At 42.9% G+C, this 14,251-nt stretch overlaps 1 protein-coding gene across 1 annotated transcript in view; it reads left to right on the top strand.

Moving 5' to 3' along the window:
• The window catches only part of Slh (sec1 family domain containing Slh), a 30,579-nt gene that overhangs the window by 13,088 nt on the left and 3,240 nt on the right, over window positions 1-14,251 (top strand). Inside the window, exons 10-12 of the mRNA XM_070097154.1 lie at window positions 6,802-6,981; window positions 7,830-7,958; window positions 9,131-9,274. Of these exons, the coding sequence (XP_069953255.1) occupies window positions 6,802-6,981; window positions 7,830-7,958; window positions 9,131-9,274 (453 nt within the window). The remainder of the gene's footprint in view (window positions 1-6,801; window positions 6,982-7,829; window positions 7,959-9,130; window positions 9,275-14,251) is intronic.

Below are 14,251 nucleotides of genomic sequence, written 5' to 3'. Positions count from 1 at the left end.
TAGTACGGGGGTAGAGGGTAGCAAGAGATTGAAGTAGAAAGGGCTGAAGGTATCAGAATTTGTGAAGTAAGTCAGTTGTTGTCAAAAAGTCAATGAGAGAGTCTGGATGAAAGGTGGGTCCATCAGCGAGAAGGGAAGGTAAAGAGAGAGCAGCAGAGCGAAGACGACGACGGAGGTAAATTCTGCGTGCTCGTTGATAAAGTGGGCAGTCCAACAGAATATGGCTGACTGATAATGGAACTTGGCAATTCTCACAGAGAGGAGCAGGGCGCCTCTCCATGAGATATCCACGAGTAAGACGAGTATGGCCAATGCGAAGACGGGAGAGAGTAGTCTCCCAACCTCGACACTGGTGAGAAGAAGACGGCCAGTAACCTATACTCGGTTTAATAGATTGAAGTTTGTTGCCGAGCATAGTAGACCAACGTTGCTGCCAACGGGTGTGAAGTTGGGAAGATATTGCAGCAAAATAGTCCGTAAATGGAATACCTCTACATGAAACTGGTAGGTCATGTACTGCTGACCGCGCAGCAGTGTCTGCCTGTTCATTGCCCTGTACGTCAACATGACCAGGGACCCAACAAAAAACAATATCTTTATGCTTGGTAAAGATGCGGCGTAGCCAAAGTTGGATACGGAGGACTAAGGGGTGAGGTGTATCAAATTTCTGTATAGCCTATAAAGTACTAAGGGAGTCTGAGACAACCACAAATGATGACACAGGCATAGATGCAATACGGATAAGTGCTGTAAGGATGGCATACAATTCAGCAGTAAAAATACTAGCCGAAGATAGTAAATGCCCTTGTACGACGCTGTCCGGAAACACTGCTGCGAATCCTACACCGTCAGAAGACTTAGAGCCATCTGTGTACACAGCAATGGCATGAGAATGAGAGTGAAAGTGGTCAAGAAAATGAGAGCGGGAAGCGACCGTAGACAGTTGGGCTTTCGAGCAAGGGAGAGAGAAAGAACAGACTCGAACAGCTGGAACTTCCCAGGGGGGTAGGGAAAAGTGAGATGCTACATGTACATAGAAAGGTGGTAATTGAAGAGAAGACAAGAGCGAATGAAGGCGAAGAGAGAAGGGACGGAGTAAACAGGGGCGGCGAACAAATAAAGAATGTCTACTAATATCAGTGACCATTCTATAAATGGAAGGATTGCGGAGATGAGAGCGTACATAGTAGCGAAGGCAATGGGCATCACGGCGATCGGATAAGGATGGAACGTTCGCTTCTGCATAGAGGCTCTCGACAGGGGAAGAGCGAAAAGCACCAAGGCATAAACATAATCCTTGGTGATGAATGGGGTTAAGGCTAGAGAGAGTAGCAGGAGATGCCGCTGAATAGATCTGGTCACCATAATCAAGTTTCAATAAGATAAGGGTGGAATGTAGGCGAAGGAGGGTTCGACGATCAGCTCCCCATGAAAGATGAGCAAGGGTTTTAAGGAGGTTCAGCCGGCTGTGGCAAGTTGCCTTCAGAGAGGTAATGTGAGGTTTCCAGGATAACCTACGGTCAAAGAGGAGGCCCAGAAACTTGACTGTATCACGTTCAGGGATACGGGAGCCATAGAGGTACAAAGGATGATCGGAGATGACAGAGCGTCTAGTGAAAGTAATTTGGTGGGTTTTAGTGCTGGAAAATTTAAACCCATGTGTGGTGGCCCAATTGGAAACACAGTCGACTGCATGCTGGAGAGAAACTGTAATAAGGTGACAGTCAGCGCCTGCACAGGCAATAGCGAAGTCATCAACATAGAGTGATGACCAAATATTTGATGGAAGACTAGAGGCCAAATCATTAATAGCAAGGAGAAAAAGTGTTGTGCTCAGAACACATCCCTGGGGGACACCTTCAGCTTGGATAAAGTCCGGGGAGAGCACATTATTAACCCGAACACGGAAATGCCTGTCAGTTAAAAAGTTCTTAAGGAAGGATGGTAGATTGCCTCGAAGGCCTAAGGAGTGGGCTTGGGCTAAAATATTATACCTCCAAGTTGTGTCATATGCCTTCTCAAGGTTAAAAAATATGGCAATAACTGAGTGGTTATTCGCAAAGGCATTACGAACATACGTATCCAAGCGTAGTAAGGGGTCTATGGTAGAACGTCCCTTACGAAAGCCATATTGACGAGTGGAGAGACTGTTGTGTGTCTCTAAATACCACACTAAACGTCTATTTACTAGGTGTTCCATCACTTTGCAAACTGCACTGGTAAGAGCAATGGGACGATAGTGGGAGGTTTCATGTCCCGTAGTGCCTGGTTTGCGGAAAGGGAGAACAATGGCGGATTTCCACAGCTGTGGAAGAACTCCTTGTGACCAAATAAGATTGTAAAGGCGTAATAGGACTGCAAGGGCTGACTGATGTAAATGTTGTAGCATACGAATATGAATGTCGTCGGGCCCAGCTGCCGATGATTGGCAAGCTGAGTGTGTTGCCTCCAGTTCTTGAAGTGTAAAAGGCACATTATACTGTTCTTCTCTGAGAGAAGAAAAGTCCAAGGGTGCTAACTCTCTGGCAGACTTTGAGGAAAGAAATGAGGGGCATAGATGGAGTCCCTGAGAAATATGGACCAGATGATTGCCAATTTCATTGGCAACATCTAGTGGGTTTGCTATATCAACACCGGCAACCCGCAGAACAGGAGCCGGGTCAGGAGAATATTTACCACTCAGTTTTCGTACTTTTTTCCAGACTGCACTCATAGAGGAAGCAGAGGTGATGGTGGAGACATAATCTCGCCAGCAAGTGCGTTTAGCTTCACGGATGACACGGCGAGCGATCGCACGCTTCTGCTTAAATTCAAGAAGTCTCTCTGTGGTTCTATTGTACCGGTACCTGCCCCATGCAGCGCGTTTCAAACGTACTGCACGAGCACAAGCAGGAGACCACCAAGGAATGCATTTCTGAGAATGCCTGCCCGAAGTTTGGGGTATAGAATGAGAAGCTGCGGTTAAAACGGAGGACGAGAAGAGGTGTAAAAGCTCATCGATGGAGGACGAAAAAGGAACCTCTCTAAAAACAGTTAGGTGTGAGTAAAGGTTCCAATTTGCCTGATCAAATTGCCAGCGTGGGATGCGAAGAGGTGGTGAATATGAAGGGGAAGTAAGAATGATTGGGAAATGATCGCTGTCATGTAAGTCCGGAAGAACAGACCAAGTGAAGTCTAATGCGGCGGAGGAAGAGCAGACTGAGAGATCGATGCAAGAGAGTGTGTGAGTCCGAGGATCAAAATGGGTGTGAGTACCTGTATTTAAAACATGGAGGGGGTGGGTGGCAATAAAAGCCTCTAACTGAATGCCACGGGAATCACAGTGAGACCTCCCCCAGAGGAAATGGTGGGCATTAAAATCACCAAGTAACAGAATCGGTGGTGGTAATGACGAAACAAGAAAGGCAATATCCGGAATAGATAATGCCCGAGAAGGAGAGAGATATAAAGAACAGAGCGTATACCACCTATGCAAGTGGATACGGGCTGCTGTGTAATGCAGCGAAGTACGAACAAATAGCTGATGGTACGGAATATCAGTGCGTAGAAGAAGGGCACTTTCATTAAAGGTCCCATCAGGAAAAGGATCTGAAGAATACAATAAATTATAGCCTGAGATGGGAGAGATAACAGCAGAGTGTAATTTTGGTTCCTGTAAGCAAACACCAACAGGGGAAAACTGGGAGAGTAACATCTGAAGCTCACCCCGATTACCCCTGAGGCCGCGTATATTCCACTGTAAATAGGCCATGATTGGCAATGATAAAGATACCTGAAATCTGCAGGTAAGGGTTCCTACAGACTAGAGGGGTTAGAAAAGTCCACATGCGGAGGCAGTGGAAAACGTTTAAGCAGCGAAGGAACGGTGCACTGTGAAGAAAGGAGTTGCGCAGATGGAGTAGAGGAGAGAGAAGGAGCGGAGGGTGGATCAGTGTCCATTGATGGTTTGGTCTCTGCAATATATTCAGAGATTGCTTCAAGAGTTTCAGAATTCAGAGACGTCGTATGGGAGACAATATTGGAAATGGTAGGGGGAGGATGAGTAAAGATTGGAACTGTAATGGACTGTACCAAGGTAGGGGGGGACGGAAGGGTGGAGGGAACTGGAGAAGCGTGGAAGGGGACAGAAGAGGCAGAAACCTGGGAGGTGGCCGAAGAGGAAGAAACTTGGGAGGAAACAGGGGAGGAAGGTACAGTACGAGGAGGAGGGTGAACCTCTACACTTGTAACAGAGCCAGTGAGAGGGGGAGAACCAGGTACAGAGACAGGGAAGGGAAAATGAGGAGGTGGAAGATGGGTAGGAGGTGTTAACGGACCTTTTTTTGACTTTTGAGAAGTAGAGGGACGATTGGGAGGAGGTGTCATACGAGATCTCGTCGCTACTGAGGCTTGTGAGAGAGAACACAAAGAAGCAAGATCAGACTGAGACGTTGAAGTAGGGACGTCTGAGCCGAGGACAGCAAAAGAATTAGCTACAGGAGTGACTATGGGCGAGGTAACCACAGAAGTGGGTGCAGAAGATGGGATACCAGAAGTGGAGGGACGTTTTGAAACACGGGAATAAGAAACACGAGGTAGTCTCCCTTGGAGGCGAAGATGAGAAACTGCCATGGCATAAGGGAGACCTTCTGCCTCTTTGAGGTAACGGATTTCCCGCTCGTTTAAGTAGACTTGACAACGGCGAGAGTACGAAGGGTGAGCCTCATGACAATTAAGGCAAGAGGGAGGTCGATTGCAAGATGTATTAGAATGGTCATCAGCACCACAGACTGGGCAGTCGGCGATAGATCTGCAATATTTCGCTGGATGGCCAAATCGCCAGCAATTTCTACACTGTTGCGGTGTAGGGATCACCTTTCGAACTTGTAACCGATGTCCTGCTACATAAACTGAGGATGGGAGTTCACGGCTGTCAAATGTTAAACGAGCCACATTGCTAGGGTATCGTCTCCGCCCGCGGGCAGGAAGAACGTAAGTGTCTACCTTGAGGATTGGGAGATCTTGGAGTTCCAGCTGTTCAAGAATGTCAGTGCCACATGTCTGGAAATTTTGTTGAACTATGGTATGGGGCAGATGATGGTACCACTACAAGAATTGAGGGAATGATGCTTTTCAATAGTTACAGGAATAGTATCGATATGGGAAAGACAAGAAAGCTCGTGAGCCTGGGTAGCATTCTGTACAGTGACGATGCGCGTACCGCTCTTAAGAGCATGAAAAGAAATATCTTTACCAACATGGCGTAGGAGTGCCTTGCCAATACTGTGGTCAGAAAGATAGGCAGTAGAGGAAGTCGGTCGTAAAGTGAAGAATTTAGTCCATTGTGCAGTCTGAAACTGAGCGTGGAAAGGTAGTGAAGGACGTGTCGATCTTTTCTGAGAAGAACGAGAAGGTGGAGAAGTATCATCAGCAGGTAATTGTCGTTGTCGTTTAGGCGTGGGACCAGAGTTGGTCCGACGTGGAACGGGCTGGCGATTCGAAAATTGCCGCACCGTAGAGGGAGAGACCAGAAGCATAGTCAGAGGAGAGCGAAGGTCAGATAAATCGAAGGAGTCAGTCGAGGCCTCAGTACCTGAAGCGGGTGAGGAAACAGCACCGGCAAGAGGTACAGAGGCATGAGGAGTGTCCGAAGAGTGGTCCAAAGACGAGGCGGGGTCAGAACGGGGTGCGGTATCAAGAAGGGGCCCGGGGGTAGCAGGTTCATGGACTAGGGCTGCCATGGTTAGGTTACTTCTTTCTTTTTGTTTTTAAGAAAAAAAAGAAAGAAGAAAAGAAAATAAAAATAAAAAAAAGAATAAAAAAAGGGGGGATCGGGGAGGGATAGTTCCTAGGAGGAATGAAAGGGCCAGAAATCTCCCTCCGCGCCCAAGAGGACCTCAGCACCGCAAGTAGCGCAGATGCAGCATGGAACCCGTGCCATACCCTACCCATCATGCCAGTAAACCGGCAATCCGGGATAGCAACCTCACATCTGCCGAGCTACCTCGGTGGACAAAAGAGAGGGCGGCCGGAAATCCGCCACAAAACATACCTCCTTCGGCCACCACCCCCGGAATCCGAAAGGTGGCTTCCAGAGATACACCCGTCGCCTGAGAGACACCCAAAGCCACCCTCCGGGATACCGGAGAGGGATCAGGACATCCCCAGGCAATCCAGATTCCACGGCAAACTACGCCACCGCCAAGAACCTCAATGGAATGGGATGGACCCCGGTACCCTTTCCCCTACCTAGGAACTAGCGTGCTTGTGGAAAAAAAAAAAAAAGGCCAAAAAGGAAGGGCAAAAGGGAGGGGTGGGGAGGAGGAGGAGGAAAGGAAAAAGGGGAGGATGGGATAGGGAACGGGGGATTGGGGGGTAATTAGGTTCGGTCTGAGGAAGTAGACCGACAGGTCTAATTCCTCAGACCAAGAGCCTCTTCACTATGCCAAGGAGCCCCCCTTAAAGAGGGGTAGTAGCTTGAAATAGGGCTCAAAATAACAGAAATGTTAGTTTTTTGACAATTTTCTTGAAGAGTATGGCCCTCTGACCCTCTGGTCTGTTTTATAGATTTTCATTAGGCCAATTTCAATTATAGGCATGGACTAAACCATGACTAATCATTCTTGGGTATATTTTATCGAGAAACAGTAAATTTCGATTGTTTTGCGTGATGGGCTCAAAATTAAGGGCAAGTGATCATAGGAAAGGCCTGGGAATGTGATTAATGAACAGTGATAGCTTGCTATAGATATAGCCAGGCTTTGTAAATTCAATGGTGTTAAAAAATCAGTGTTACAAGATTTAATTTAATTTTATTTGCAGATAATTAAAGATCCAGATTGTGGCAACCCACTGGATAAACTGCGTATCTTCTTGATAATGTACCTGTGGTCAAGTAACATGACAGATGCAGAGTTTAACGAGTATGCCACAGCTCTTACAGAAGTTGAGGCCGACACTAAAGCTCTGCTCTACATGAAGAGGTGGAAGTCATTGATGAAGGTGCAACAAATTGTTTTTTATTTCCTTTACCCACACTTAGAATAATAAGTCGTTGAAAAGCACTGCATAATTTTTAAAGGTACAGCTAATTTTATCTGAAAGCACAAGGCTTTTTCTTATGTTGACTATAAATTTGAGAGGCTAAATTACTCTCTCTGCTTTCTACTACCACTATTACTAATACTACTATTTCCACTACCACTACTTTTTCTACCTATCTTGTTCCCGTCCTTGTGTCCCTCCCTCCCTCACTCTTAGTGATATTGTGACTTTGTAAATGGTCCAAGTTGGATCAAAACTTTGTAAGCTTCTCTCTCCTATGTGTAGGTTATTTGTGTATTGTACCAATCATGGTATTGTGCCTTTTTGTTCCTTATGAGGTTGTTATTGTTATATTTATGGGAAGGTGCTAAACCCACGAGTCTAACCTTGCCTAAAGGAATGGGACGTAGCCTGGTTATATCCAAGGACGAGGGTTCTATTATCGTCTTTTATAAAATATTGTAGACTTGTTGCTTATGAAAATTGTTAAAATTATTTAATGGGTGTCATGAGAGCAATTTTTACATATTTTCAGTCATTTACCTTTCTATTCAGAGGTGCTGACTAAGTGTTATATTTTATAACTTTCTTAATTGGACATTTCATAAGATACATTAAGGAGAATATTTTCACTTGTGGTTTGCTCTCCATAGATTGAGCTTGGGGATTATACTTCCTATATATACTCCTTTATGGATCTTTAGTTTGGTTATAATATTTGTTTGTAGTGTATAGTATTGAGCATAGTATACAGTAGGTTACTTTTCAGGTAACTTAAAAATTTCATAGTGATTTCCTGAAACCAGATGACTGCTGGTGCTGGAATGTCAGAGTATACTGGTGGAGTGGCCAAGACAGTCTCCATGTTTTCCAAGCTCATGAATCAAGGATCTGCTCTGGTCGTAGAAGGTGTCAACTTTGTGCTAAAGGAAAATGTAGGTATTTGGTAAAATAAAGAGACTAGTATTGGAGAAAATCTAAATGTAAATTAAGTTAAACAGTTTTAAAAAATGTACATACATACTTTTTTTTTTGTTGTTGTTGAAATAGTTAATTGAAATAGAGTAGGGATCACTTGAAAATTATCCCCAAGGAAAACAACTCACTGAAATTATTCAGTTGATATGCCAATTATAACTTATGATCCAAAACTAGAAATGTCACCTAAGCTTGCTCTAATTTATGTAGCATATAATAGCAAATTTCTCAATGAGGAAGTAGAACAGAATCCTTCCTCCATTAGCCATGTGTGTCGCAAGAACATAAGGAGGAACACTGCAGCATATCTGTTGGCCCATTCTAGGCAGGTCCATAACAATCCATCCCACTAATAGGATATTTGCTCATCCCAACTTTCAGTGCTGCCCAAGAAACAAGCCCTGATAACTCCATTCACTCATGTGCAAGTCCCACTCAAATCCAACCCCTCTCACTCGTGTATTTATCCAACCTAAATTTGAAACTACCCAAGGTCCTAGCTTCAATAACCCTACTAGGCAAACTGTTCCACTCACCAAATACCCTATTTCCAAACCAATACTTTCCTATATCCTTCCTAAATCTAAACTTATGTAATTTGAATCAATTATTGTGGGTTCTATCTGGGAGAGATATCCTCAAGACCTTATTTATATCCCCTTCGTTAATACCCATCTTCCACTTGTACACTTCAATCATGTCTTCCCTCATTCTTCGTCTTACAGGTGAATGTAATTTAAGGGACTTCAATCTTTCTTCATACGGAAGATTTCTAATGCTATGAATTAATTTTGTCATTCTTCGTTGAATGTTTTCTAACAAATTTATATCCATTCTGTAATATAGAGACTAGAACTGGCGACTAAAATGCCAGGAGCAAGGAGCTAGTAACCCCTTCTCCTCTATACATTACTAAATTTAAAAAGAGAAACGTTTGTTTTTCTTTGTACGTCACCCTGCATCTGTGGGATATGGCCGGTTTATTGGAAAAAAAACAAACAAACATTGTCAGGTAACCCAAAAGTGGTGTTGAATGATTTAGAACAGTAAGGTTATTGCAGTGAGATATAGTTTTAAGGGAGAATATATGGTGTATGGGTTGCTTGTAGTAAACTTTTTTTAAATACAGAAATTGCCTATCACGAGAATTGTGGACCATTTAATGGAACTGAAAAACTGTGAAGAGGAGAAAGAATACCGGTATTTTGATCCTAAGCTGTTACGTCCAAGTGATGGGACGGGAGCAACACCACGAACTCGCACACCATTTCAGGTGAGAAATTTAACAGTGTGTTATCCAGTATATTTTCATATAGTCGGACTTGAGTCCTGGAAATGGGAAGTACAATGCCTGCACTTTAAGGGAGGTTTGGGATATTGGCATTTTGGAGGGATATGTTGTGTATCTTTATATGTGTATGCTTCTAAACTGTTGTATTCTGAGCACCTCTGCAAAAACAGTGATAATGTGCGAGTGTGGTGAAAGTGTTGAATGATGATGAAAGTATTTTCTTTTTGGGGATTTTCTTTCTTTTTTGGGTCACCCTGCCTCGGTGGGAGACGGCCGACTTGTTGAAAAAAAAAAAAAAAAAAAAGAAGTGTTATCCAGTACAGTAATATAAATTCAGTGAAGCAGTTTTGGAGAAATATAAAGAATATGAGGAAATCTCAGAGCAAATGGTGTGATAATGTATAAGGAGGTTGAAATATGGGAGAAATGGAGTGGGTATTTTGTAGTAGTGTGGAATGTTGATGAAATGAAAGCAAAAATTTCACATTTTGAATGAGGAATAAGAAAATCCTAGAATGATTGACAGTAGAAAACTATATTAAAATATATGTAGCTAGTAATGTTTAATGCTAGCCCAAATGTTATTGAAAAAAGGGACTGGTGAAGGTCTGATTCTTCATTTGTTTGTGGCAAAAACCCAAACTGTGTGCACTAATTTTTAAAATGTAGGAAAGGACCAGGGATTAATGAGATTAAGACTGAAATGATGAGGACAAAGTGTTTAAAATGTGTGTGTTATGCCAGTGCTTTTGTATTGGTGTCAAGCACAGTCTTTAAATTTTCTTGCAAGAAGATTGAAGACAGTAGAAATGTTATGTCTAAGATCAATGTATTGTGTTAATACAGTATCATGTAGAGAATAAAGAGTGATAAAATATGAATGGTATCATTCAAATAGTAGAAAAGGTATTAAGTATGTTTGGTCATAAAGAAAGAGTGGAGGAAGATAGTTGGACTAAGAGGGTATATAAATCTGTGGAGAATGAAATGTGTATATATCTGGGGGATAGAAGATGTAGGCTTGTAGGGTATGTCCAAGGAAAGTTGGGAGGAAAGTGTGGAGGTTTTGAGAGAGGTGTGCATATATTAGTGACTTTGTTTGAATTAAAGTGAATAGAAGTGAGTTTTGGGATTTGAAGTAATGTAGGAGTATGAGCAAGGCAATATCTATGGAGTGATTCATGTAACACTGTTAGTTGGACCTGAGTTTGGTGATGGGAAATATGATGCCTGCACTTACAAAATTAGATGGGGGACATTGCAGTTATGTGGTGCTCTGTAGATCATGATGCATCTGTCCTGGAAATACCATTAGGAAATAAGTAAGAAATCATCAATATACAGTGGACCCTCGACCAACGATGGCATCATCTAACGTTAAATCCGACTAGCGATACATTTTAACGCAAAAATTTTGCCTCGACTAGTGCTAAAAAACTCGACCAACACGATTCATTCCATTCGAGACGCATCCACTTGTGACCAGTGTTTACAAGCCAGCCAGCCACCGCGGTCCCATCCAAACATACAATCGGAACATTTCACATACATATTATCACGTTTCATATTATCACAGCGTTTTTAGTGATTGCACCTGCAAAATAAGTCACCATGGGCCCCAAGAAAGCTTCTAGTGCCAACCCTACAGCAAAAAGGGTGAGAATTACTATGGATATGAAGAAAGAGATCATTGCTAAGTATGAAAGTGGAGTGCGTGTCTCCGAGCTGGCCAGGTTGTACACAAAACCCCAATCAACCATCGCTACTATTGTGGCCAAGAAAACGGAAATCAAGGAAGCTGTTCTTACCAAAGGTGCAACTATGTTTTTGAAACTGAGATCGCAAGTGATAGATGTTGAGAGACTGTTATTGGTGTGGATAAATGAAAAACAGATAGCAGGAGATAGCATCTCTCAAGCGATCATATGTGAAAAGGCTAGGAAGTTGCATGATGATTTAATTAGAAAAATGCCTGCAACTAGTGGTGATGTGAGTGAATTTAAGGCCAACAAAGGTTGGTTTGAGAGATTTAAGAATCGTAGTGGCATAAATAGTGTGATAAGGCATGGTGAGGCTGCCAGTTCGGACCAAAAAGCAGCTGAAAAATATGTGCAGGAATTCAAGGAGTACATAGACAGTGAAGAATTGAAAACTGAAGTGTTTAATTGCTACACTGACAATGTTGTGAAACACTTTAGGAGTGTCATAAAGGAACGGGAGGTACAGGCCTCTATGGACAGATATGTTGTGCGACAGAGGTCCAGTGACTCTCAAGCTGGTCCTAGTGGCATTAAAAGAAGGGAAGTAACCCTGGAAAAGGACTTTACACCTCAAGTCCTAATGGAAGGGGATTCCCCTTCTAAACACTAACACCATCCACACTCTCCCCTCCTCCCATCCCATCAATCATCACCAGATCTCAATAAAGGTAAGTGTCATGTAATTGTACATGTCTTCTTCAGTTTGAGCGATTGGTGGAATGATGATGTGAAGAGAGTAGTAAGGGAGAAAAAGTTAGCATATGAGAAGTTTTTACAAAGTAGAAGTGATGCAAGGAGGGAAGAGTATATGGAGAAAAAGAGAGAGGTTAAGAGAGTGGTGAAGCAATGTAAAAAGAGAGCAAATGAGAGAGTGGGTGAGATGTTATCAACAAATTTTGTTGAAAATAAGAAAAAGTTTTGGAGTGAGATTAACAAGTTAAGATAGCCTAGAGAACAAATGGATTTGTCAGTTAAAAATAGGAGAGGAGAGTTATTAAATGGAGAGTTAGAGGTATTGGGAAGATGGAGGGAATATTTTGAGGAATTGTTAAATGTTGATGAAGATAGGGAAGCTGTGATTTCGTGTATAGGGCAAGGAGGAACAACATCGTGTAGGAGTGAGGAAGAGCCAGTTGTGAGTGTGGGGGAAGTTCGTGAGGCAGTAGGTAAAATGAAAGGGGGTAAGGCAGCCGGGATTGATGGGATGAAGATAGAAATGTTAAAAGCAGGTGGGGATATAGTTTTGGAGTGGTTGGTGCAATTATTTAATAAATGTATGGAAGAGGGTAAGGTACCTAGGGATTGGCAGAGAGCATGCATAGTTCCTTTGTATAAAGGCAAAGGGGATAAAAGAGAGTGCAAAAATTATAGGGGGATAAGTTTGTTGAGTATACCTGGCAAAGTGTATGGTAGAGTTATTATTGAAAGAATTAAGAGTAAGACGGAGAATAGGATAGCAGATGAACAAGGAGGCTTTAGGAAAGGTAGGGGGTGTGTGGACCAGGTGTTTACAGTGAAACATATAAGTGAACATTATTTAGATAAGGCTAAAGAGGTCTTTGTGGCGTTTATGGATTTGGAAAAGGCATATGACAGGGTGGATAGGGGGGCAATGTGGCAGATGTTGCAGGTGTATGGTGTAGGAGGTAGGTTACTGAAAGCAGTGAAGAGTTTTTACGAGGATAGTGAGGCTCAAGTTAGAGTATGTAGGAAAGAGGGAAATTTTTTCCCAGTAAAAGTAGGCCTTAGACAAGGATGTGTGATGTCACCGTGGTTGTTTAATATATTTATAGATGGGGTTGTAAGAGAAGTAAATGCGAGGGTCTTGGCACGAGGCGTGGAGTTAAAAGATAAAGAATCACACATAAAGTGGGAGTTGTCACAGATGCTCTTTGCTGATGACACTGTGCTCTTGGGAGATTCTGAAGAGAAGTTGCAGAGATTGGTGGATGAATTTGGTAGGGTGTGCAAAAGAAGAAAATTGAAAGTGAATACAGGAAAGAGTAAGGTTATGAGGATAACAAAAAGATTAGGTGATGAAAGATTGGATATCAGATTGGAGGGAGAGAGTATGGAGGAGGTGAATGTATTCAGATATTTGGGAGTGGACGTGTCAGCGGATGGGTCTATGAAAGATGAGGTGAATCATAGAATTGATGAGGGGAAAAGGGCGAGTGGTGCACTTAGGAGTCTGTGGAGACAAAGAACTTTGTCCTTGGAGGCAAAGAGGGGAATGTATGAGAGTATAGTTTTACCAACGCTCTTATATGGGTGTGAAGCATGGGTGATGAATGTTGCAGCGAGGAGAAGGCTGGAGGCAGTGGAGATGTCATGTCTGAGAGCAATGTGTGGTGTGAATATAATGCAGAGAATTCGTAGTTTGGAAGTTAGGAGGAGGTGCGGGATTACCAAAACTGTTGTCCAGAGGGCTGAGGAAGGGTTGTTGAGGTGGTTCGGACATGTGGAGAGAATGGAGCGAAACAGAATAACTTCAAGAGTGTATCAGTCTGTAGTGGAAGGAAGGCGGGGTAGGGGTCGGCCTAGGAAAGGTTGGAGGGAGGGGGTAAAGCAGGTTTTGTGTGCGAGGGGCTTGGACTTCCAGCAGGCATGCGTGAGCGTGTTTGATAGGAGTGAATGGAGACAAATGGTTTTTAAATACTTGACGTGCTGTTGGAGTGTGAGCAAAGTAACATTTATGAAGGGGTTCAGGGAAACCGGCAGGCCGGACTTGAGTCCTGGAGATGGGAAGTACAGTGCCTGCACTCTGAAGGAGGGGTGTTAATGTTGCAGTTTAAAAACTGTAGTGTAAAGCACCCTTCTGGCAAGACAGTGATGGAGTGAATGATGGTGAAAGTTTTTCTTTTTCGGGCCACCCTGCCTTGGTGGGAATCGGCCAGTGTGATAATAATAAAAATATTTCATGTGGGAAAATTTTTTTTTTTTCAATACTTTTGGGTGTCCTGCACGGATTAAGTTGATTTCCATTATTTCTTATGGGGAAAATTAACTCGACTAACGATAATTTTGATTAACGATGAGCTCTCAGGAACGGATTAATATCGTTGGTTGAGGGTCCACTGTATATTAAACAAATTAATTGTAAATGCTATATTAAAATCTTGCATCTTTCTAAAGTTTTTACACTAAGTTTTTATTGCCATTTTCCTATAGAATAGTATTTTCAGTATGCTGGATCAAG

The sequence above is a fragment of the Cherax quadricarinatus genome, chromosome 56 (assembly GCF_038502225.1).
Source record: "Cherax quadricarinatus isolate ZL_2023a chromosome 56, ASM3850222v1, whole genome shotgun sequence".
NCBI classification, from domain to species: Eukaryota; Metazoa; Arthropoda; class Malacostraca; order Decapoda; family Parastacidae; genus Cherax; species Cherax quadricarinatus.
The sequence above is the reverse complement of the archived record's forward strand: the minus strand, read 5'-3'. Positions and strand labels throughout refer to the sequence as shown.